General features: G+C 42.2%; 2 protein-coding genes across 3 annotated transcripts; both read left to right on the top strand.

Annotated features, from left to right (window-relative positions):
- Positions 1-5911: 5911 nt before the first annotated feature.
- On the top strand, positions 5912-13917 carry taldo1 (transaldolase 1). Of its 2 annotated transcripts, none has more exons than XM_068760743.1 (8): positions 5912-6059; positions 7761-7884; positions 8352-8459; positions 8667-8798; positions 10193-10365; positions 11981-12178; positions 13354-13499; positions 13642-13917. In XM_068760743.1, exons 1-8 carry the CDS (start codon positions 5960-5962, stop codon positions 13672-13674), a joined length of 1014 nt encoding a protein of 337 aa, XP_068616844.1. In that variant the 5' UTR covers positions 5912-5959; the 3' UTR covers positions 13675-13917. The 2 variants fall into 2 exon arrangements, with proteins under 2 accessions (XP_068616844.1, XP_068616851.1); XM_068760750.1 differs by lacking the exon at positions 5912-6059 and adding an exon at positions 6470-6546.
- A 249-nt stretch (positions 13918-14166) lies between these two features.
- LOC137896295 (uncharacterized) lies at positions 14167-26449 on the top strand. The gene is made up of 15 exons (XM_068741803.1): positions 14167-14216; positions 16182-16328; positions 17504-17688; positions 17931-18035; positions 18666-18804; positions 19953-20091; positions 20269-20401; positions 20609-20761; positions 21573-21610; positions 21759-21788; positions 21901-22067; positions 22649-23022; positions 23145-23235; positions 23848-24061; positions 24687-26449. The coding sequence occupies exons 2-15, from the start codon at positions 16212-16214 to the stop codon at positions 24767-24769; spliced, it is 1968 nt and encodes a 655-aa protein (XP_068597904.1). The 5' UTR covers positions 14167-14216; positions 16182-16211; the 3' UTR covers positions 24770-26449.
- The last annotated feature ends 143 nt before the right edge of the window (positions 26450-26592 follow it).

The raw sequence follows: 26592 nt of genomic DNA, 5'->3' as shown, positions 1-26592 counted from the left end.
GGGTTATATAGTTGGCAGTGTCAGTCGGGAGGAGGAAATTATGGGGGACAAAGGCAGATATAGGGTGTGATAAAAGGGAGGAAGCCTTAAGCAATGTAGTGAAGGGGAAACACGTCCCTGCCTGTAATTTTTGTGTGTGAGTGTGTTTAAATGGGCGTGAGACTGGGAGTCAGCAGCGGTGAAAGAGGCGGCTATGGCTTGTGGTTTTCACTCAGCACTAACGTCTCAGCAGGGTCCTCGAAGAGGAAGGAGAGGAAGGGACAAAACAGGCCTTTTATTGTGAGCAAGGTCATGCTGGTGCTTCACATCCTGAGAGGGCGGGCAGAAAAATTAAACAGAGTACGCAGTCAATGAGGAGTTTCTGTTGCTATACCGATGAATGTGAAATACAGGTACACGCTGGTGTTGTCGCTTCCGACGCAGCTGAGCTCCAGGACCACGCTGAAATCAGTGTGTGACACCTTCCAAGAGATCTGCTTTATAAGATCGAATATTGTTGTTTTTTATTGAGATGTGTCTCGAGATAATTCAGTGGTATACAGGATATCCTGCCAGTTGGTATTATTTCAATAAATCTGGCAAATAATAATAAAGAAATATTACCGTATACATATATGTGTGGAAAAACTATGAATACCCAGTGTAAGCATTCAAGTTTAATACCTGTATTTTGTCTAATACTTGTGACTCTTAAGTCCAATAGTTAATTATTAATTATGTAAAACTGGACATCCTCTGCTACCTTAACACGTAATTCATAAACTCATGCAATTCTATTCTACGAGCAAAGATTAGACAAGCGAGCTCAATAAATGGAGCTCCTTTGCACACTTCTCAGTCAAGCCTGGCGTCACTGACTGGGGCATCAGCTGTTCATCAAATCTATCCAGTAACACAGTGACATGAGTTTGGTCTAAATGTGGGCCGTAAAACTTGTTTATTAGTCTGTCTGTCTGTCTGTCCCTCCCCATGCTCTGTACTTCTCCTGTTGCCCCCCCAGTGAATAGTTGTACAGTCTTAGTGCACAAAGGAGTCTCTGAATCTGTCGTTTTTGCATGTGGGGAGGAGCCGCCTTCCACTGAACCGGCCCCTCTGATTGCTGATGACAGTGTGCAGAGGGTGGCTGCCATCGTCCATGATGGTCAGCAGTTTGTCCAGAGTTCTCTTCTCTGCTACTGTCACCAGCGATTCCAGCTCCATCCCGACCACAGAGCCGGCCCGCCTGATCAGCTTTTCAATCGGGCCTGCATCCTTCTTTGAGGTGCTGCCTCCCCAACAGAGTACAGCAGGACGCTGGTGACCACCGACTGGTAAAGCATCAGCTCAGCTCCCTCAGGAAGTACGGCCTGCTTTGGCGCTTCCTGTACAGGTGGTTGGTCTTGGTCTTTCAGTCCAGTTTTTTGTCCAGCCACAGCCCGAGGTATACTTGTAGGAGTCTACAGCCTCAACCCCCTCGAGCTGCACTGGTTGCACTGGTTAGTTCCCTCACCAGGCTCCGGTACTCGTCCTCCCTGTTGTCCCTTATGCACCCCACGATGGCTGTGTCATCTGCAAACTTCTGGCTGTGACACATCTCTGAGTTGTAGCAGAAGTCCGAGGTGTACAGGGTGAAGAGAAGCGGGACTAGCACCGTGCCCTGGGGTGCTCCTATGCTGCTGATCACAGTATCCAATGTGATCTCCTTCAGTTTGACAAACTGTGGCCTGTCAGTGAGCTAGTTGGAGCTCCATTCAACCAGGTCTCTTTACACATAATCCTTTGCATCACCCCATCACCCCCTAGTCTTTATGGATTCACCAACTTCATCATTTCATCAGCCTCAGCAGAGTAATCAGCCATCACCACCACACTTCAACCAGTATTTCTTTAAGGACCAAAGACTTTCACGCAGACTAATTACATCATCCACTTGTCTCTCGTGATTGAAATAGTAGCGGTACCTATGCACAAGGGACCGGTATTACATAAAGCATGTGATTGCAAGCTTCTAAAGAAAAGAGGACTCCAACAAAATGAGGCTGAAGACAGCCAGTATGAAAAATACTGCGGGAACAAAGTGAGACAAGGCCTGCTGAGATCTGGCAAAAAATAAATGGGAAAAAATAAAGAAAAGGAACATAGACCTGAGGGAAAATTGGGTGAGGGAATTTAGAGGAAGGCGCTGCACTCACCGCATGTGCGCACACACGAACTCACACACTGGCAGGCAGCAGTACAATGCAGCCTTGTCACATTCACTTTCAGTGGCGCTACTGTTAAGGCCAATCACCCAGAGTGTTGCCACACCTAGAGGAGACCACGAGCTGGCCACAGAGCTACATTTAGCCAAGCATCGGCTCTAACAACTGAAGAAAACCCTCAGCACCTCCGCCCTTACACATAGTTTCTCTGCTTCAAATAGCTGGATATGTGTGCATGTAAAGCAGGGGCGAGTCAGAGTCCTTCTGAAAACTTGATCAGCAGCGGCTTGACCGCTGTTTGTGTGCAGCTGCCGACCGTCCACAGCCATCAGCGCTTCGGTGCAGGCGTGATGGAGCTGGCGAAATGTGGGAGGACACGGGGAAAGGAAGCTGCCTCTTCCGCTTTAATGTCTCTCAGCACATCCTGGAATGTGTCACGGCAATCTGGCTGTCGCTCCCACGAGTAGTTTCCTCCATCGAGCTACATTTTTCTGTTCCACATTCCCAAAGCTGCTGCTAACAATGATTTCCACAACTGATTAATCAGTTACTGTTGACTAAAAATGTATCTCAGAGGTTAAAAATATAATCAGGAATAAAAAATAAAAAAATGTAAATGCTCATCACAATTATCCTCAATCCATTTCTGCATGTACTGCTCATTGTCAGGGCGTGTTTTATTTAGGGGCCTACAATGTCGCCTGTATGTTGCTTTTATGACCATAATGCCAGAATTCAATCTGGCCCCTGCCAGGGGAGAACAATCTGACACGTGTCTGCTTAGTTTGCTCGGCCAGTGGCCCACAACGTTGCAACGCTTGATGCAAATCAGCGCATTCTCACAATTTCAGTTATCAAAAGATTGCTGTGATTACCGCTGTATCCACACCTGCATCGTGTTTCATACGTGCCCTAAACCCCAGTTTGTGTGTCATTACTGAAAATGCAGGAAAAGATCAATCCCATAATGCTAGGATGAATCTGGGCCAAACATTGACGGGGGTTTATTTTCCTGGCCTCTACGCCTCATCCTATCGGTGATTTTGATGGAAAATTTGTCCATGGCTGCTGACTCATAAATAAACCAAGCAACCAACAACAAGTCCCCGGGGGGACGGGGGGACGGGGGGGTTGGGGGGACATAACCTCTTCAACAAAGGCAAAAAAAGAATAATATCTCTGAGTGTCATTTCTGCTGTTTGTTGTCAGTAGTTCCCAAACTTTTCTTGAGTAAAAAGTTCTGAAAGGAATCTTGTTTTTAGACGTTCTAATTACAGCGGGTGACTTGACAACCAAGCATCACTGTGATACTTATGGAAGGGAGGACCCCTCAAACCCCCTCAAAGACAGCTGAGGGTCATGTATTGCTCCGACAAAAAGAAATTATCTCATCATTTCTTCCTCTCACAAAGCAACAACTAATCCTTCAACCCCACAGCGATCCCCGATGCACAACATAAAAACGTTAAAAATAACTCCGCCCAATGCAACAATCCCACATAACACACAGTCCCTTGTTACATTTTAAACTAGTCAGATTTAGATTTTGTTTTTTTTATGCTGCCTTGTGTAGGTGCTTCTAGTACTTTGAATAATTAATATTTGTAGCAGCAAGGATGAACTGAAGCATAAAACCTTCAACAAATCAAAACGTTTCATTAGAACCAATCGGATCATATAATGACATTTATTTGTGTTTCGTATGCGAGCAGCAGTTCAGAGGACTGGAATATGAAGACCTCGAACTAGTCACTCTTGAAAGAAGGTTTTTTTTTCTATTCATATCGTCAATTTGAATATTTAGTCTTCATGGATTGCTGAGAGCAGTGGCTTTATATGCAGAGGGGGGGGCTTTTCTAGGAGAGTGAAAATCATTTCAGCTTCTTGGTGCGGCAAGACATCGTGTCCCATTGTGGTCACTGTCTGCCCTCGCAAAATGCCAGCTCTCCGTCTACAACACAGTTCTTTATGTAGGACTTTTGAGAGAGTACAACTTTCATTTGGAGAGACATTTCATGAATGCAATAACAAGGAGAAAATTTATGGAAAACCAATATATAGCATAGATTTAAAATATATATATATATAATAATAATACGGCCTTATTGCCTCCATTGAGGCTCAGATTAATTTTTAATGTGCTCTACATGTAATATTGAGCAGAGTCATGAGGGAGAATTTAAGGCCTCTGCCACCCGAACATAAAGGCACGTTGTGTGGCTGTGAATTCCTCTGTGTTTTTAAAATCCGAGGCTTTGAAGAGTCAGTGAGGCGGCTTAAGTTCTTGTAACCCCTCCAGAAGAACAAGAAGATAAAAGGAAAACTAAAGGGAGGGAGATGGTTGAGGAATGTTTGGTATTCTCAAATGTTATTCTTCTCCACAAGTTTACTTTTGTCTTTAATCAAGGGGAAACATTTCAAGCCAATCAGAGAGGCTCATTCAAATACATCGCTATATGTCCAAAAATATACACTGATAATAAAAAATAAATAAATAACTGAATACAACTTAGAAAGTTGGGTTTTGCTGTTTGGTGCTAGCGTTGGGAATGAAGTAACATTCCCTAAGTTCCATATTTATTAACGTCACGTCTTGAAAAAAAGGCACTGGCATATCTGTTGTAGCTACAAAATAGAATAATATCATAGTAAGCACAGAGAAATAAACCAGAGGAGAAAGTCCAAAATAAAGACAAAATAAAATATTGAAATGACTTACCACTCACTTATTTCACACTGTACACTCTCCCTCGGTTGCCCCTCTCCTTCTCTGGGAATGACAAAACTTCCCAAGTTGTCCCAGACTCCCTCTCTCTCCTCTCTCAACGTGGGCGCACATTGACCGCCCGTGGCTCGCGTGACAGTAGAATGGTGCCATCAAGTGGTCAATAAAGCTACAGCACTTCAAATCAACAATATATTCAAAGGGTAAAAAGGACAAGGCATGACAGGAAGAAAAAAACAACAGAAAAAAAATGAGCAAACACGAATCCCATGACATACATAACTCAATATTACAAATCTAAAAATGTACCTCATAAATCAACCGCTGTACTTAAAATAAAAACTTTAAACAGGAGGGGGAAATGAAGGAAATATCGCATTAAAAAGGATTTAAATGCCTTTCTGATCCGTTTGTCCAGTTGGCTTGTGTCACTGGCTTCTATCCTGCACAAGAACTCTAACATTTCACTGCACATGTTGAACAATCTCAGCTTCCTTATCAAATTCCTTCCTTGCTTTGCAAATTGAGCAAGAGGAGAGAAGATGGCTGAAGGGGATTTGAACCCATGACATTTTTGCACGTAACTGAGACAGGAACTGCTCAACTAAGTAAGGAGAAAGGGTAGTCCTTTCTTTACTTTAAGAGATGAAGGTTAGTCAATCCAGAACATTTCAAGGACTCTGAATTTGTCTTGAAGTTCAGTTGCAGCAACCAACAAACGGTGAAGAAACTTCTTTTTGCGGATGACTCAAGTTTTTTATTGGCAGCGACTTCTCTTTGTGATTGTTCTGCACGAGACAATAAAATCTGAACTGAATGACCGACTGATTTTTGCGAGATTCATACCGCAAAGTTTGGAACAAGACAAATCAAAAAAACTGTAGTGTGTGTTTTTTTTTCTCTCTCCTGGTTTGAAGGGCAGCTTTTCAGCTTTTCTGCATCCTCCCTTTGCGGCGCGTTCTCGGTGATGATGCGCGCCCCCGCCTCTGTGACGGCCCCACTTCCCCTCACGTGTTTTCTGTGTATAAAAGGGGCTCCGGTCCGCTCGCCCGTCATGTCTAGTCATTCACCGGACAAACGCAGGAGGATGACGTCGACCCTGGATCAGCTGAGGAAGTACACCGTGGTGGTGGCAGACACGGGAGATTTCAATGGTGAAAAGTCTTGTTTTGGCACAAGCTAATGCTAGCCGGTTAGCATGCTAGGCTACCTAGCAGGGGAAGCTCTGGGCTGACTGTGTTGTTATCACCGCGTTATACGGGGGTTGTTAGCATCATTCTCCGCTTCGGTTAATGCTAAATAAAGTTTTAGGCTAACTACCTTCTGTGGGTTTGGCTACTTTAGCAACAGTTGCTACTTCCGGTTGGGCGCAGTTCCCTTGCTAGCTAACTATTCACTTTTTTTGTTCGGCTCAGAATCGTTTTGAACATTAGCCCCGGTGAGAACGCGTTCTAAGCGGATACAACGCAGCTGGTGTTCGGAGTCGGTGCGTTTTATGTCATGCTCCGGGAGTGTTCCGTTCACGCTACCGGGGGGACAGGTCTCTTACTCCCCGTCGGGGCAGAACGAGGAAACGTGAAATAATCTCGCCGGCAGTTCCTCATCCACGGTTTGCGGTGTCAGGATGACGTGACGGAACTGGTGCGTGACCGTGGGTCCATGATCGGACAAGGCGTGACGGGGAACCTTTCGGCTCATTTTGCACGTCGGTTTCGGTTGTTTGGCATAGATTTAGTTTTTTTAATGTGATAATGTGTCGTTGCACAATCCGACCATTGTAATTTGCACAAAGTACACAGTGAATACCTGTCTGCGTCCTAGTGGAGTAGTGCGGCGAGTATTACACACGAAGCCTAAAGTAACGACTTTAGGCTGTTTGTGTGTTTGTGTGTGTTTGTGTGTGTGTTTGTGTGTGTGTTTGTGTGTGTGTTTGTGTGTGTGTTTGTGTGTTTGTGTGTGTGTTTGTGTGTGTGTGTGTGTGTGTGTTTGTGTGTGTGTTTGTGTGTGTGTTTGTGTGTGTGTGTGTGTGTGTGTGTGTGTGTGTGTGTGTGTGTGTGTGTGTGTGTGTGTGTGTGTGTGTGTGTGTGTGTGTGTGTGTGTGTGTGTGTGTGTGTGTGTGTGTGTGTGTGTGTGTGTGTGTGTGTGTGTGTGTGTGTGTGTGTGTGTGTGTGTGTGTGTGTGTGTGTGTGTGTGTGTGTGTGTGTGTGTGTGTGTGTGTGTGTGTGTGTGTGTTGGTTGCATTTACTTCCATGACAACTTTGTTACTATATATATATATATGTGTTGGCAGTGATAAGATATATATATGTATATATATATGTATATATATATCTTATCACTGCCAACACATATATATATATATATATATATATATATATGTGTTGGCAGTGATAAGATATATATATACATATATATATATCTTCTCACTGCCAACACAAATGTTATTCTAACCTCCCTGTTCAGATGATTTGATGTTGCAGCGTTTAAACCTTTGTAGGTCCCACCGGGCTCTGGACATACCAGACCCCCCCCCCCCCCCCCATCTGTTCAACTGGGTGTCTTGCTGAACTGCTGATTCCTGGTATCGAGTCCGATCCTACAGGATGATTCTTCCTTTCTTTTTTTTGACGGGGCTTGGGAGGAAGCGTTGCAGAACAGAGGCGGGCTTTGGTCTCGGGCTTTATCGCTGGTGGAGCCGGCTGGACTCGACTGCTGCTGTCGAGTGGCGGCAGAGAAACCGCCGCTCACACATCCCAAATGAAACTAACGCAGTCCTTCAAGCCAGCGGCCCCCAAACCGTCACGCCACACATTTTCCGAGGCGTTGACCTTTGACTCTTCTTTGTTTTTCTGCAGAGATCGATCAGTACAAACCGAAGGATGCCACCACTAATCCGTCTCTCATCCTGGCTGCCGCTAAGATGCCCGCCTACCAACACCTTTTAGATAAGGCGGTCGAATACGCCCGTTCAGAAGGCGGGTGAGTCATTCCGTACAAAGCCACTAACCCAATCCCCATCACAGTGGAGCCGCCCTTCAGGTGGATTACATCAGCGGACAAACGTCAGTCTAAATAGGAAAGAAAGGGAACATTTAAAGTGGCCTTGCACATGTTTGCTTTCTCAATGCAGGGGTTGACACACTTCCTTAATTTACTGCGGGCGGATGATTGTCTTGCTCCTCACCACCCAAGCCGGGCAGCTCTTGTGTCTTTTCAGTTAGGGATGTTATTGGACTCGCGTTAAACACAGAAACCGTAACTGCAATCTGCAAATGCTGCTGTCGTGGTTTTGAACAAATGTCGTTTGGATGTGTGCACCTTACCGTTTGAAGACCGGCCCTGTTAAATATCAACCTGATGTCACATATGCTGTGTCCACCGTCATAAATGTCCCTTTTCAACACTGTTAGCCAGCATCCTGATGTTCCCATCCGCTGTATATTTAGGACTGAAGAGGAGCAGGTGGCCAACGCCATGGACAAGCTGTTTGTGAGCTTTGGCGTAGAGATCCTCAAGAAGGTTCCGGGCCGAGTGTCTACCGAAGTCGATGCCAGGTGGGTGCAAACGCGCCGCAGGGCGCTCAAGAAGAGACGAGGGACATTACTCTGCTTCCTCAGGCTTGAACTTTTTCCTGAATGACATTTGTGGTATGAGAACTTGTTAGATTGGATCATTTAACCTTCACCACTGGAATGGTTTCAGGTAAATGTAAGCGGTACATGCAGTACAACGGCGAGTACACTTGTCTCTTCCGTCAACAGGCTGTCCTTCGATAAAGACGGGATGCTCGCCAAGGCCCGGAAATTCATTGCTCTCTACGAAGCGGAAGGCATCGGGAAGGATCGCGTTCTCATAAAGCTGTCATCGACCTGGGAGGGAATCCAGGCTGGGAAGTAAGTAAGCACCGTTTGTCTCGATCAGCATCATCGCGAACGACATGAGATGCCCCCCCCCGCCCGCCCGCCCCGTGAACGGCATGTTTGCATACAAAGTCAATGCAAATGAGCGATAGAGAAAAGAAAAAAAAAATCTCTGCAGGTGGGACAGAGTGTCTGTCGTTGGTATCCGACCAGTCGAGGCATCCAACCAAAGCAAATTAAAAAAACAAATCTGTTGAATGGAGTCGTAGCGAGCGACGGGTTACTGAGGCGCCAGGCAGCCGCGCGCCAGACAGCCGCACGACAAGATGTGGGTTTGGGTGAAGGAATCTGGAAGGACCAGTAGCAAACAAAGGATGTTCTGAAGCCAGGACACATGCTTGGCTGCTTCATCAGCTGAGCAACGCAACTCGACTAGTTGGGTCAGTTTGGGGCCCAAATAAAGCCGCATTAAAGGAAGTTGGCCTCATTTAATGTTCGGGGAGGAAACCGTTTGTGAATCAAAGGTTTGTGACGTCACACTACATAAATATATATTTCTGCCATGATTTGAATGATATTTATAATATAATAGTGACGTTTAAATGGCGTGTCGCCTTGCTGTATGTGATAATATTTTTACAAATCATATTGACAATAATGCAGTGAGTGGATTACTAGTCTGTGATATCAGTGACCACCTGCCAGTCTTCACAATTTACAACAATGGCCGTAGAAATATCCAGAATGACAACAAACCACAATATAGAAACCGTCCTACAGATGTCACCCGAACACGATGAAGGGTGTTGCGAATGTTCCGCCGCTTGCTCTGACAGTCATACGTCATCGTCCGGCCGTGTAATCGCCCCACCCTGCCTGATGTGCGCTCCCACCTGAGAGTTCAGCTGCTTCCGTCAGTTTAATGACTTCTTCTTTTTTTTGTTTTTTTTTAAAGCGGTTGTTTCAGCTAGTAAGTCTGTCGTCTTAGTTGTTATGTATTAGCCCTAAATGAAATTATTTTATTCTATTGACACTGACGCAGAATGGCACAAAATCAATAAGCAGGAAAGACACCCGACAAACACCGTTTTATCTGGATGTTAGAAATCATTGAATGTATATTTTACAAGGTATAAAAAAAAAATATTTAAAGCCTGCATTAAGAAAAGGGGGGAAAATCCGGATTTTGTTGTATCTGGATTGTTCTTAAAGTTTAATGAGATCTAAATCAGACCAAGACCCATCTTTGGATTTTATTTTCCATCAAGTTCCAGACACAGCAGTTTTTTGGTAATCCAGCCGACAGTCAGACAAACAAACGGCATCAAAAACACGAGCTCCTTGTCGGAGGTCAAGTGTTCATGTTGATTGTAGATACTCGGCAGCTACAGATTTTGATTACATGTGGCCATGTTTTCTTTTTGCAGGGAGCTCGAGGAGAAGGGTATCCACTGCAACATGACCCTGCTGTTCTCTTTTGCCCAGGCTGTGGCCTGCGCAGAAGCAAATGTGACGCTTGTCTCCCCTTTTATTGGGCGCATTTGCGATTGGTACAAGATGAAGACGGACCGCAAAAGCTCTGAGCCACAAGAAGATCAAGGTAATTTCATTTACATTTCTGTACACAACAAAGGGGTTTTGGCACCATGCTTGATCATTCACAACTTCAGTGATGAAATGACAATCCAACAAATAGAAATTTGAAATTCCTCTGTACATTACAAATCTGGTTTGTGCCAATACACAAAAAGCTTAATGTATATATTTTTATAAATGTGTATATTTATATATTAGGGGTGCAACAATGCATGTATCTATATCGAACCGTTCAATACGCCAGAGGAATCGAACAATACACAATTTTATATTAATTTGGTAGACTTCTGGCGAGCTGCTCTGCACTGAAGGTTCAGCGTCGAGCGAGCGCAGAGCCACTAAACGGTGACGCCTCTGTGTTCTTGCAGTCCAGGCTGCTGAGACGGAAGCTCCAAGTGATGGTGACTTCTTTACCTGAAATTGAAGGCCCTCTGCCATCCTTCAGATCTGGCGTTCGGGAATAATTTGGTTTTTGTGTCAAGTATGACCCTGATGGAAAGCGTGTTGTGGAGAAAAATACAACGGTATGTCGCAAGTGTAACACGAAACTACGTCGGTGGAAACGCAACAAACACGACAACACATTTGCGCTGACATCACCCCGGTGTGAAAACGAGTGGCACCAGACAAAAACAACAAGAAAACAAAGTAAAAATAAATGTATCGTAGGTATTTTGAAATCATAAGAAAAGTGTTCTTAATTCATGAGAGGATTTGGTGCCCTACACGGAGAAGATCTCAGACGCGCACAAGTTGTTATTGTTTAAAAAATAAAATCTCCTTAAAACGAGCAGAAATTTCAATTCTATTTAGATTTTGATATTATCCAGTACAAATGCTCTCTCCAAGGAAACCAGTTCAAAACGCACGACTGTGCGCCGGCTGCTCTGTGGTTCCACCTGGGAAATGGAGAGTTTGCTTCATCCAACTTTTTTTTTCTCCTCGTATTACAGAAAAACTGATTTAATCCCAGTTCCTTAACAGTGAAATGTGCTCCAGGTCTCTGGTAATGCACGAGAGAGACATCTCACAGTGCTGCCGAGCATTCACCAAGATTCACTCAAGGCTAACGCTAGTTAGCATACTGTAATACGACTGAGATTATTCGAAACCTTGCTGTACTATCAAATGTTGTTCTCAATAAAGGATAAGCCACGTTTCTATTCTCTCATCCGGGCTCTTGGCATGTTTAGTTACTCGTCTGTTACGGTTGTCAAAGTGGAACGACGTATTAAAAGCCGTCATGAGGCAGAGCCTTTGGAGAAAGTCAAAATATTAAAAATCACCCATTTCACCTGCTGATTGCACAGATTATATATTTATTTTTGTGACACAGTTGTTGTGGGAATTGTATTAAATTCAGCCTTAGAATTCGGTCACACATCTGAAATATACTCCAATTGACACAAGCCTCATTCATGAGAAGCTTTTTGTCCATCCATCTGGTAAGTGTGCTTCTGTAGCATTTTGCAAAATGCTGCTTTTTAAAAAATGTATTTATTTATTTTTTGCATTTCCACTTTATTTCCACCTCTTTATCTAAACATTAACTTTTTTTATGGTTTGATGTTGGCTTGTTCAACATGTAATGCTTTCGGGTTTCTCTTCTCTTGCCATAGGCGTGCTGTGTGTGACCAAGATCTACAACTACTACAAGAAGTTTGACTACAAGACCGTGGTCATGGGTGCCTCCTTCAGAAACATCGGTCAAGCGCTAGCCCTCGCCGGCTGCGATCTCTTCACTATCCCCCCCTCGATTCTGGCACAGCTCCGCGATGACCAAAGCGTCGTCGAGAGGATGCTCAGTGTGGAGAAAGGTGCTGTTCCGTGATTCAGAGGCTACTTTCATACCTCATTTACTTCGGTTTTATTGCCCCTCTGCTCAGAGACTGATCGGCACGCTCGTGTTTTTGTGTTATCTGCCCCTCCGTCTGTTCCAGTGTCAAAATGGTTGAGCTCAGGAATGCTTTAATGGAATTTCTTGAACTTTTTGCACTGATGTCACATTTGATGAAAAGAGCGGTTTGAGATCACTTTCAAAACGTATTCAACTGAGTTCTGAAGATAATTACAGTTAAAGTTCACACAAATATCCACCTGACTGTGGGTGAGAGGCGGGGTTACACCCCAGATGCGTCGCCAGCGCATTGTGGGGGCCACACATAGATGGACAGACACTCAGACCTGTGGACAGTTTGGAGTGATCACTTCACCTAAATTGCATGTTTTCGGCGGTTGGGGAGAACCCACACAGACACGGGGAGGACGTAAAACTCAACACAGATAGGATTTGAACCTGGTACCACCTTGCTGTGAGGCAGCGGCGCAACCCACTGCGCCACCTTCACGCAAATGTCCCAGAGGATAAAATGGCGTGCCTTGGGGATCATAAACACTTAACTGATCATTGTTTTACAAAAATTCAAATGTTTTTCTTATTTCATTTGTTGTACATCAGCAGCCCTGCGATGCTGATGTATTATATCCGTAATATTATTAGTTGAGGCGGCTCGGTGGCGCAGTGGTAAGCACTGTTGCCTCACAGCGAGATGGTTGCAGGTTCGTCTCCGACTTGTGGCCATTCTGTGTGGAGTTTGCATGTTCTCCCCGTGCCTGCGTGGGTTCTCTCCGGGTTCTCTGGCTTCCTCCCACCTCCAAAGACATGCAGCCTAGGCTGATTGGTGACGCTAAATTGCCCGTGGGTGTGAGTGTGTGTGTGGCTGGTTGTCTGTCTCTGTGTTGCCCTGCGATGAACTGGCGGCTTGTCCAGGGTGTCCCCTGCCTCTCGCCCATTGACTGCTGGGATTGGCTCCAGCTTGGCCCGCGACCCAATGCCGGAATAAGCGGTTAGAAAATGAAATGAAATATTATTAGTTGAACTAAACAAAGGCTAGACGGGGGGGTATCGTTCACCTCAGTGGCGCCTTCTAGAGGTGTTTCTGAATTCCTTCAGATTCACTGTGATTGATTTCAAACTAATTTGTTTCCATAGCCAAGGCCAGCGATCTGGAAAAGATCCACTTGGATGAGAAGGATTTCCGCCGGGAGCACAACGACTGCCCCATGGCTGTGGAGAAACTGTCCGATGGCATCCGCAAGTTTGCTGCTGACGCCATCAAGCTGGAGAACTTGATCAAAGTAAGGTTGTTTATTCTTTTTGTGTGTGTGTGAAATGTATTTGTTTCCATGCTATTAGTATAGATATTATTTTTGACTAAAGCTGTGTATTATAAGCTCTACAAAGCTCTCGTTCTATATCTGTTTTGTTTTTCTATTGCAGGAGAAAATGCTCAGCAAGAAAAATGGCCAGTAATAGAGGGATTTGGCATCCGACCCAACTTCAGCAGCCCAGCCGAATGAACCTCGTTCTGCTTCATGACCAAACATAGGGATGACTACAGATCAGACTTTACTCTGTTTTACTCTTATACTTATAGAAATCTTCAGCAGAAAGGAAAAATTTAATAAATGAGACTTTCATTATTGTATTTTATGGAAAGGACCAGCAGCTGTACCAACATTCCTCAGTCTTTTTGAATAAATAAAAATCTCAGTTATCACAGTTGTTGTTTTTTATTTTTCCGACACAATTTTTGTTTGCCAAACGACAGAACTGAAACCGGGTCACACACACACTGTAAGGGATAGCTGGTGCTGCTAAGGTGACTAGAGATGATATTTTTGGTACGGGCTTATCAGGCCGGTTTATCGCCATTCCATTTCTTCCCAAGCTTGACTCCACCTCTGCTTCCTCAGCCTTAAAGTAGCAACACGTAGGATGAGAACTCAGTACCTGTTGGGTTCCAGAAAAATATACAGTCAGGCATCGAAGCTCTTAAAGGAAGTACATCTGAGGTAATGGCTTTTCTTTAACTTTTTTTTCCTAGAACATGTTGGCGTGTGTTTTCACATCCTAGGAGATTTTGGCCTTGACAGAATGGTCGGTTTAAGATTTGGGTTTTAATTAACTTGGCAAATAGCAGCGTTTTAAGCATGTCGTCTGACAGACTTGCTTCTGACCATGGCTAGCGTTAAAGGTTAAGCGTATTGATCAACAAAATGGGATGATTTACAACAATTAAACAGCAAATGTAAATTATTTTGTATTTTATTTTATCAGGGTGCCATAAATGATCATTTTAAGCTATTTTGGAACGTAAGGTTTTACACTGTCCCACCTTACCGTCCTCAATGCTCCTGAGATGTGTCCGTGTTATTGTTGAGCCTATGATGGAAATCAATTCACTTTAAAGCTGATCAAGTTGGTTGTGAATGATTGTCCCAGATTAACCTACTAAATGAAATCAGGTCCTCTTCGGCCCATCTGTCGCTTTTCTTTTCAAATGTAAATAAAGATTAACATGAGACGCTTTAGAGATCCAGAACGGTTCCTGTTAACAATAATCTTAATCTTGAAGCAGTTTTTTTTTATCTGTTGAAGTAACTAAGGTGTGTTTGAATGAGCATACATTATTTCTAGATGAATTTCTAGATATATTTAGATTTCTTTTTTCTTTAAATAGAAAAACGTTTTAAGACAAAGATTTGTAGAAAATGAACATTTTGCACAATAACAAAAAAGAACAAATCATGTTGAGTTTCTCATTAAAAAAAACCTTTATCTAGAAACGGCAGAAACAACCTCTATAGGTAACAAAAACAAACAAAGAAACTCTGACGCGCAACTTAGAACGAACGCTATTGCAGGGAACGCCCTGTTTACGTATGTCGCGCTGACGTTCGAGCATTCTTATTTTAAGGTTCGATTGTTCTTACTACTAATAAAATGTCCATGACCAAACTCATAAAACATAAAACATCTTGAATATCATGTAGAGTCTACATGATATTCAAGATGTTTTATGAGTAGCAGTACTCTACATTGTAGACTACTGCTACTCATGTACTGCTGCTCCTCAGCCTCCTGCAATGTGTAGATGTGGGCCTAAATTAAAACCAGGTTTCAGTCTTTACTTGCTGTTTCTACATTTGAAAGAGAAATGCTGTCATTTTTGGTCATTACAGGGTTTTTTATTTTTATTTTACAAGCTAAACAGCACTCAGAGATACAAAAGCATCGCAGTTTTCCCAGTTTTATATAATCTAACATCAGATTGTCAGCTGTTATTTGATCTTAAATTGTGTCTGCAGTCTGTAGCGTTATGATTTGTTTTCTTAAAGATCTTTCCCTACAGTTTTAGTACCTGTTTAGACAAACAAGTCAACACTAATAAAAATAAAATAATAATAAATAAATAAAAAACAGCACCTCCATGTTTCCTGGCCGTACAGCTACGACCAATGCTGTGTCAAACTAACAGAATGGGACAGTTTTCAAAACCTTTTTCCACATATGATTAATTAAACAAAGGCATAACACTTAATCAGCTTCTACAACAACTTCCTAAGTGAGGATAGGAAAAAGACTGAGCGGTGTTTTGCTGTTGTTGTTTATTTATAATGACGCTAAATAGGATCATCACAGTCAAGGCTGGGGCGCGCTTCACCGTTTTATAAAGCTCATGTTCGGAACATCATGTTAACCTACTGGTGGTAAAAAATAGACAGCAAACAAAGCGACAGCGCCGGTTCCTGTCAGCTCGAGTCAGCCAGCACCTTCTCGTCACCTCCATCACAGAAGCCAACAAAGCACTCATTGCATTCTGAACATATCAATGCATGGTCCTGAATCACGCTTTGTTGTGGTTTACAAGCCAAACGGCACCGCCCCATTCCTTAAATACCTTAATGTCATTTGCAAGGAGCAACTTTAACATCAAATAATAAGTCCCGAACATTCTGTGTTTCTGTCTCCCAAAGGTTCAGAGCTGCTGATCTCGAGAAATCACGATGATGATGATCCTGTTGCAAGGCTTGACCCTGTTCTTGTTGGGCCTGTCCTGCGAAGCCACTTCTCTGGGGTTTGCTGTCTATGTTGTGCCCCAGGCGCCAAGTGGTGGGAACATGGTAGCTCTCTGTTTATGTGTCTTTGGGTGGATAACCCTTTAGATTAAAATGAAATATGACTAAAGTAAAGAAGATTAAAGTGATCACGTCACAACCGTAGCATTTTTTTTTCTATTCATCTAGAAATCCATGACCATCCAAACCAGGAACTTCCTCATTGGCACTCAATTTATTTCTGCCCCCCCTCCCCTCATTCAAATCATGCATTGTTTTATTCAAACATAATATTGATATATAATTTTTTGCTTGAAGTAAAACCTATTCAGGAATTCATAAAGCAAATTGTTTTGTTTTGTTTATTTATTAATAAGACTTATTTATTAATTAAACTTGTAGATTATGCTTATGTTTAGTCTACGCAAGACTCAAATGGCTCTTTCCAGGAATAGAGAACCAGAATTCAGTTTGAACTTGAGCATGAAAGCCATTCATTGGCTTCATCTTTCACTTCCCTGTTCCTGGGGATTAATTTGCTATTACGTTACATAAAACATGAATGCATCACATTACTAATAACAAAGTAGAGTATTTATTTATTTATGTATTTATTTGAAAGGATAAAACCCATTGAGATGAAACAATCTCGTTTTCAAGAGGGTCCTCAATCAGAACAACAAATATACAGCAGTGCAGTCATGCAAGGGTATAAGTATAGGAACAAAGTATAGTAATCACTATTCATTCAAAGATGTAATGTTTTACATATGGACTATAAACATCATCAGCCCTCAGTATTTCAGTTTTAGTTTGCGTCTTGTAAAGGATCCTATTGATCACTTCAACTACCGTATATGCTGCAACCAAGAAATCAGATCAGGTCAAAGTAGAGAAGTAGTGAGCGATCGCTCACTCTTACGTGAAGTTCTTAAAATAATCTTACCTGTAAAGAAATTGTTCGGTCTACATAGGTTATATACATCTGAAGAATTCACAATGAGGTTCCCCCTCTGGGACACTGACGCTAAATGTCATGTGTCATAAAAAAAAAATGTTCCTCAATTATTTCAACTTCCAATAGTCCCATAATCCCCATAGTCCCATAATCCAGGCACCGCAGCAATGTAAGGCTGAGTTCAACCTTAGTGTGCTTCACCCTCAGCTGAATTCACAGTTTCAGTGTCGAAATCAGCGACTGCTCCTGTGGGGTCTGACGTGTTGCCTCTATGCTTCCAAAGGTGCGGGCTCATTTCTCCGTCCTCGCTGCTTTGCCTTGCCCACCTTTAGCTGGATTGTGTAGTAATTCCGAGGACTGTGTCCTCCACACTACGTCGAGACCTTTAACTGGCATGACGCCTGGCTGGTGTCTGCGGCAGTGGAATGAAGTCATCCCGGGCACGTACAACAGAACCATCACTTTGGGGTACGAGTCTCCACGAGCATCTTAAGTTCATATCTTTACACCGTCATCTCCTTTATTGCATTTTCCTCAGGTTTTTGTTGGACATACTACTTTGTATTTAAGAGTTAACTGAAGTAGGCCGTGCGTCCTCCGAGCTTCTGCTTTAACACCTGACGCGCTCCATGATCTCTTTGTTTTAACTGATGGGTTATTTGATGAGATCCAGTCGCTCATATCCACACTTTTTCCTTCCACACTCCAAGGTCCAACACAGAGATTTTTGTCACGATAAATGCTGGACCGGTAATTCGGGAAACCACTGGAGAACTCAACCAGCCTCCTTACGTTGCTCTCCCTCCTCCACTACGGTAATTCACCTGCATTATCACCAAGAGACCTCCTCGGTCATGAATGTTCTCTTGAATTTAAATAACATCAGATCCATAGCGTAACATAATAGAATGTGATTTGACAAATTGTGGATTGTATCACGGAAGGAGATGGAGAACAACAGCAGAATAGAAATACTGTGTAAGTTTAAGTTGCAAAGCAAGAAATGTACGTGATATTTATTTAAAGAAGTTGAGAAGAGTTAAAGCCTCGTACATCGACGTCTGAATATATTTAACAGAATTGTTCTCAGAGCTTGATATCTAATAAGTTATCACGATAGAGTGTTAACCACTTCAACAAGTACTTTGACATCTTAAAAGATATGCTAAATAAACCTTGTATTGATTAGGTAATTGCCACTACTCTCATAATTATTAATACGCCAATTGCCATGCTTGTGGATTAAGATGTGTATAAAACAGTAATTAATCTTATCAATATGGGGGGGGGGGGGGGGGGGGGGGTATTTCTTCACCTGAAACTAGAGAATCAGCAAATAACCACCAGATCAGCTGTAATGTTGTCGTTGTTGTTGTTGTCGTTGTTGTGAGTGTCTTTATGACTGAAGGGCTTTGTTTGTTTCTGTCTGACCCCAATGGGATCAGGGGTCGGGAGAACTGCCCTCAGCACTTCGTTTTCTCAGTGAGAGACCTGGAGAGAGACAGGGTGCGATGCCGCTTCGCAAATGGCGACCGGAGCGAGTGTGTTGACTGCGTTCCGCATACTTTCATCGAGCTGGATGAGGTGAGTCTCAGTTTGATTTGAAGTAGTAGCTGCACAAAAACGATGTCATCAATAACAGAAAACAGATCCATTTTTTTAAAAATCCACTTCTTTTAGTTTGATTCTGTAGTTGTTTAAAGAGGAATAAAACTGATATATTGAAGTATAAATACATAAAAGGCCATAATTAATTACAACGCTGGGGAAACTTTATTGTCCATAAATGAATATAAATCTATTTTTACCTCCACCAGGGCAGGATATGTTTTCACACATGCCCGTTTTGTGTGTTGGTTTGTCAGCATGATTATGCAAAAACTGCTGCGCAGATTACCGTCAAACATAGTGGAAGGATGGGTTTTGGATCTGAATCAAATTCCTGTGCCATTTTACCCAAAGGAGCAGAATTATATTTCTTTAACATTGTGAGAAAAAGGTGTGCGTCAACATTTCTTTATTCCTCAGTTAAAAATGGAACTCGCTGAACGAAACCAGGCGTACAGTAAATTGCAGTTGCAGTGCTACCGGTTTCATTTTGAGTTTAACCAATAAAAACCCAAACTACGTAATCATATAATCACAATAACTTTTCCATGTGCCACAGCGACCTTTGCAATCATCTCGAATGACGGCTTGAGTCTAACTCAGCAATGAAGAAAAACTAGATTTGACTGTTTACTAGTCTCTGATGAGGACAAGGCATGGTAGGGTAGGGTAGGGCCAGGGCGCCAGCAGCAACTCACTCAACAGGCCTCGCCCAGAAGTCTGCTGACACCCTCCTCAGGAGGAAGTTAAGCTATGCTGAACGTAGCCTTACTGAATAACTCACCCAAGCCTGTTTTTGGACCTTTTACAAATACATAATTTGGACATTAAAATTCACGCTTGATGCAGACGCTGTACTTTAGCGCTCAAGCATCTGAAATTTGCCAGAATTTTCAAGTCCCACGTTATTTCCCGCAGTCACATGCCGCACGCTCAACAGGAATAAAAGCTGGGTTTTCCCCTTTATTGTTCAACCATTAAAAACTTTATTGTCTTTCAGTTGAAACCTGTTTGAAAAAAGAAGGCACTGGCCCAAAGGCTATGATGTTTTAACATAGTACTAGATACGTGTATATATTATGTGTACTGTATGTTAACTAATATTCGTGCAAATCTTTTACCAGGACAACTGCGAAATGACATTCAATGGAAATGCGGTAGCAGGACAGTATTTCATCTACCTGATTGCAGAGGACCGGATGGAGGCACGCACAATGAACGACCAGCCCCTGAGCGCTGTCCCCGTGCACCTCTCCCTCACTGGTGGGTCACGAAGGTGGCAAACACATAGTTATGGAGAATAAACATAAGACAGCACTGCTGAGGTTAGATGTTGAGTACAAGTTGTGTACCAGGGGTACTTTAACAGGACCGGTCTCGCCTGTCCGCTTTTATCTTTTGAAATCATGCAGACATTTCACCTTTGCGTTCTTCCTCTAGTGGAGGCATCAAGCACCAGATGCAGTGAAGAACCTCTGGCAACCAACGACACCCCTGAGGATAGAAGCACAATTCAAGTTCTACCCTTCGAAGAAGCTACATTTCCAGTCTCCTACAGATCCGTGAAAGAGAAGTGCGTCACGAAATATATATACAGTGTGCTCTGTATTGTTCAGTCAAAAACTCACCAGTGTTAAGTTTGCATTTTGGAAATGATATTTCCAACGTGTCAAAACACCTTTGTGGAATTACCAGGGATGTGATGATGATGAATATATTTATTACAGGCTCTTTCAAAAATACATGGTTAATAAAATAACATTCGCTCCTCTCTTTGCAGTATACAGGAGGCGGTAGTTGTTGGGCCGCCTGAGCTCTACAGGGGCGCGTTAAAAACAAGCGGGGACAGGACAGCGGCGACCATAGGCTGGGTCCGCACCCTGAACATGCTGCCCCGCCTCTTGCCCGTCTGCTTCAGTACCAATACAGAGAGGTATTTTATATATGTATATATATATATATGAAGGGACTGCATAGACAAATAGTATAATGGAAAAGCAGGATGACAAGAGAGGAATGGATTGACATGTGGTGGCAACAGACAATCCCTCTTCCCTTCTCCTTCATGACTTAACAGCTTTATCCGAAATCCGGGTGGTGGGATCCACTGGAGTGAATCCCAGCAGTTTACGAGCGCACCCTGGACAAGCCCCCAGTTCATCGCAGGGCCACGCATTCATTCATTCATTCATTTATTCATTCATCTTCTTTTAGCGCTTTGTCCGTTACCGGATCGCGGGTCTTGCTGAAGCGTATCCCTTAACTCCTAGCAACATGCAGACTCCTCACAGAAAGGCCCCAGATTGGGTTTGAACCTGTGACCCAGCACCAGCTTGCACCAGCACTTCACATGGTACCAGTGTGATTTCAGTGTGATTTTAAATCCAGTCCTTGATGATGATGAGTTTGGCTTCCACTGACCGTTGTAACATAATTTTGTTCTCAACAAATTATACAATAAAGACTGTCAATTTAGATAATTTGCTCATTCAAATTCAGTCCCCTTAAGTTTTTCTTGTGCAGCGTATACTGCAGGACCCACTTGTTTTGGGGTGTCACGGCATCCTAATAAGAGCAGGTTCCTTGGATGTCACACCCTACCCTTGCCCATATTTCCTCCCTGTGTGGATATTGTCTTCTATTCAAAATATACATGTATAAATACTGTCACAAAAACACCTGCTTGAACATCATGAACAAAATCTTTTGACTCTAAGACTGATTTGTCATTCTTGTCTTTCCAGTCTGCAGTCACAGTTTAGATGTGTGTGGTTGGAACAAAGTAAGACCTCAAGCTTCTTAAAATCATCATACATAAATATCCAACTTGTGCTTTGCTACATAGCACGATAGAAGAGTCCAGGCCTCATAGTAGGTTGCTGCATTTTAACCATTATGCCTTTTTCTTCTTCTTCCTCTTCTTCTTCCAGGTATAGCAATGGCACCACCTCCTGGAACAGGTTTCTAAAATACTTGCAACACTTGCAAGATTCATATTTTAAGTCTAAAATGAATATTTTATTTGCATGAAATGATGCATCGTTTCTCTAAAAAAACGCTGCTTGTCTACAGAGCTGCTTTGCAATGACGGAGAGATGAGCCTGTTACTCCCTACCACCTCCATCACTAACGTCAACCTGAACGGACTGCAGCTCAACGACCCCAACTGTCCGGTTACCATCAACGCCACACATGTCACTGCACAAATCCCCTTTAACAGCTGTGGAACAGAGACTGTGGTAAAAAGCTGCTTGTTTGTCGTTCTCATTATCCTATTATCTCTTTTAGACTCATTTTTGCTGAGACAAACGTAAAGTAAGAGGTTTTATTCATCAGGCAACCTTCAAATTCCAATCAGATTTTTTTTTTTTTAAATCATGGCAGTTTGAACATTAAATGCTGTTTACTGTGCTGCGTTCAATTGCATTTAGGTTCTACAGCTTTGGGCGAGAGACACTTCCACCCACCTTGCCTCCCGTGTCTCACACTGGCGTATGAATGTAAATGTCAGGTCGTCATTGTAAATGATAAATGAGAGGTTCTCAACAGACCCTCTGATGGTGAATAGGATGGTGGTTAATCAGTGTGTGTGTTCAAATAGGAAGGGCATGTTCACCAACACAGCAAAAGTCTTTTCTGATTGGCTCATGCGCCATATTGATCCCTTGCCGCTCGTTGGGCATGCCGGTATGGCTGCAGCTTTCTTCTGTAGCATCATCCACTGTGGCATCCATAGCAATGCATTGCCATCTTCATTTGATATGTTTATGTACAAGTTGTGCTTGTTTTCACCCCCGAATCTCTTTCCTTTTTTCCGCAGAACACGAATTCCGAGTTTGTTTACACTAACACCTTGCGAAGTGCAATTCCCAGCGGTCTGATCACCCGCGAGCGCGTCCTCTTGGTTCCTCTGGCCTGCAGGCTATCTCGAGTTATGGCCACGGGCCCCGAGTATGACGTCGGCTTCCCCGCCGAACTTGAGGCCTTTGGTGTAATTACCAGCAGCATAACAGTCAGCCTGCCATCGCCATCGTCAGCGGCTGCCAGGCTGCAGCGCCAGTCAATCAGGATCACTGAACTGGATATCACTGTGACGGCTGACAACGAAGCTCTTCCAACAACTCTTATGGTGTCCAATCTTATAGCGTCTGACCTGCCGAACTTTGCAACAGCCCTATTTATGGTGGAAAGAGGGTGAGTGGCGATCAAGAAGGTTTCCATTTGAAGAGAAACAGATGTTGTCTAAAATAATCTGAAAACTGACTGTCTTTCAAGCATATCATAGAGTTTGGTCACTTTTCTTCTTTTCTTTTCAGATGTTTAAATTCCGTAGCACGATTAGTCTTAACAACATCCAATTCGGCTACTTACCGCTTTCAACTCCCCAGTCAAATCACAGCATCAAAGGTCTGTATCCCCATTTGAAACAGTTCTGCAGTTGCATTGCGTTAAGTTCTCCAACATATCGCTGTGAAGAAACTTAATTCCTCGTATTGTACTCATATATTTGCCATGTGAAAGCGGTCATTTTTATTCCTCTCATGATTTGCTCGGTGGTACTAAATGATTTACTGATCTGAGTGGTTAAAGTACGCCAGCGATAGACAGTTGGTTCAACAAATCCCATGCCAATTATTGCTTGAAGATCTATTTTACAATCGGCTTCTAAAATTACCTGAGATAAATGGCCATAAATCCATGTTTCATTTCATGCTCATGATGGGATCTGTCTGTTGGTTCTGACTGATCTCCAGAATTATCTTTACAACTATTGGATGCATTGCCATTCAATATTGCGCAGTCCATTGTCACATCAGGAGGATAACATTGTGGCTTGACTTATTGTAGAAGCCCGGGTGATTCTTCGGCTTTTCCTTGAGCAAGAAAAATCCAAGTACATTTCTGCAGCGTTCTTTCATCTAGAATCTTGTCTTATGTGATGCATTGTAATGTTGTTCAATGTTCATGAGCTGTCTATTCATAGTTCTAACTTGTATCCATTCATTATGTGTTTTGCAGATGTATTTCAGGGCCACAATCAGTATCTGCTTACCTCTCAACATCAGTGAACCATGCCCGGAGTTGTGCAATGCCACGAATAATCCGACATTGCTGAATAATTACGTTATGTCCAGACTAATGGTCGTCAGCACTAATGGTGTTAATATTGTGGCTGAACCTCCTGGACAATCCGTAAACATCTTCAATTCTTTCGGAAATTTTACTTCTCATGGTAAGATGTTATCTTACAAAATTGCTTTCTATCTATTACATTGATTGACGTGATCCTTCCACCCTCCAGGGGTCTCTTGCTTGCTAATAACACTTTCAATTTCATGCTGGTGCCTCTGGAAATGCGACCATCAGCAAGAAGATGGACTTTTCTTAGTTATTCTTAAACCTTATATATATATATATATATATATAGCCAGGTGGTAGGACAACAGCTGAGTTTTCAATCTTAATCTGCCACTAATGGGTACATTTACCCAGCACTATTCATCCAGCAAACAACTGGTTAAAAGGAAAATCAGTTTTTAAAGATTTTTCTTTCTTCAACTTGCTTCCTAGACTAGACTAAATGTAGATTTTCTTGCACTTATTCTTTACCCTTTATTGCCAAACGGATCATATTTGATACACATGGCCTTTCAAGATTTCTTTTTCCCGCGAAAAAGCTGATAGATGCAAGCCAACACATGCATCTGCATTTTCCATGAAAACAATTTTCAGATTTTGCAAAAGTTACATAAATTAGAGCACTTGTATAGAAAATATGTATTTTTGTTTGTAGACAAATTTGTCCCTATTTGCAATTCAATATGTAAATCAAATAATCTGTGTGCCCTCTGTTGCAGCTCCAGAGCGTGCCTCCGCCATGGCAGCAGGTGTGATTCTGACAACTATCAGCATATTCCTTCAAAACTTCTTCCTTTACTAAGCCTGCTGCTGGACGAAGATCTGAGTACACCGGTGTACAACATATGAAGATCTGTCTGCTCGCTTCAGCTTGGCTCCAAACTGTTTCTAACAAATAAATGCAAAAAATCATTTTAACTATGTTTATGTGTAGATATACTACATGTATATATACATATATATATATATACACACATTTGCTCCCATTTTCTTTTTTCATATGTGTATTGATCAGAAATTTTACCAACTGAAGAAAAACTTATTTTTGCGATGTTACATTTGTTTACCAGTTTAGTTGCTTTTCCTGTCCATTGAAAACCAGGTGTCCCCAAATTTGGTTCGAAATTTTTCCAGCCATACTAAAATTTTGATTGTTTCTTTGTAGGCTGGCAAAAAAGTTATGTGGTTTAAAAAAAAGTTGTTTGGTTCTGAAATGGCTGTCGCGCGAAAAACGTGCTACTCTTATTATGCATTACTGTACACATTAAAGTACACAACAGTATATTAAATTACAATTAATTCATCATTGTTATTAATAGAGAAGACAAAGAAAAAGAACAGTATCCAGAGATGATTGGATATATTTATATGCATGTAAAGTAGTGCAACAATATTTTGAACACCTTATACAATACTTTAACAACATTTTAGCTCATCGCTTGTCATCACATAAGCAAGTATCTTTTCTGAACATACTGGAAATGCAAAAAAGATACTGGCTAAACAGTTCAGAGAGTAATGAGGCTACACCCCCTCAGACCAAAACAAGACTTCTACTCCATTTTCAAAGGTCTCTTTCCAAAACAGTGGTGATGGAGACTTTTCCATCTGTGCAATCTGTGTGAAATCCCCAAAAACTGTTCGATTTCCTACTGAAAACATTTGTTTTTCGAAACCCTTTCGTTTTAATTTAGAGAAATAAAAATGGCACTCGATATTTCCACAGTAAAATGTTTAAGACGATTTGAACATTATTGTATTTTTTTTATGGATTTACATTGTCCAACATGTTTCACACATTGTAATGTGGCAGACCATTTTTCAAACCTTGATGAGGTTTGTAGCAGAGGCCTCACCCTTCAACCCAGTTTTAATCTGTCAAGTATATGAGTGGAAGGTTCCAAAAATAGTTATCCTTCAATGTTCAAAAACATTTTTTTAAATAAAACCCCAAATATTCCAGGCTTAAATCCATTATCCAAATCCGCTTCAATGTTTCGAGGGTTTTTCCTTTCTACATGGCCAGCCTTTGTTTCTAAATTGCCTCATAATTCAACCAGTACCTTTTTGTGTAATCCTGCTATCCTGCTTCCCTGGGAAAAACAAAGACATATCTGTACATAGGACATATTCAAAAGGACTAAGACTATGAAAAACCCGAGTATAATAACCCTCAAATTTGCTCTGCATGTAATCCAGCATTTGAAATGTTGACCAAATCTACTCTAACAGTTTTCCCAATGCCTTAACCCCCAAAATCTCTCTTGAGGCCAGGTGAGGCTTAATGTGTTGGGTTGTGATTCCTGGGGAAGGGATTGAGCTCTACCATATGTCATGCAATATAGTCAACTGAGAGTACCCCTGAGTAAATGTGCGTCAGGAAAAAGGAAAGCTTGAAAATATTTAAAATAATAGTGACTTTAAGATTATTATAACATTACACGTGGAATTATTCATAATTAACTCCAAGAGGAAAAATACAATAAAGTTAGTGCTTGCATTCAATCATCTACTGAATTAATTTCATCTACACTTTGGTTTGTAATTTGAGGACTTGAAGCTTGGCCTCATACATTCTAGGATATTGTCACATCTGCGTGATGGCCATGGTCAAATTTATTTTTA

Source organism: Brachionichthys hirsutus, chromosome 1 (assembly GCF_040956055.1).
Source record: "Brachionichthys hirsutus isolate HB-005 chromosome 1, CSIRO-AGI_Bhir_v1, whole genome shotgun sequence".
NCBI classification, from domain to species: domain Eukaryota; kingdom Metazoa; phylum Chordata; class Actinopteri; order Lophiiformes; family Brachionichthyidae; genus Brachionichthys; species Brachionichthys hirsutus.
Note: the sequence above shows the minus strand (reverse complement) of the source record. Positions and strands in the feature narration are given on the sequence as shown.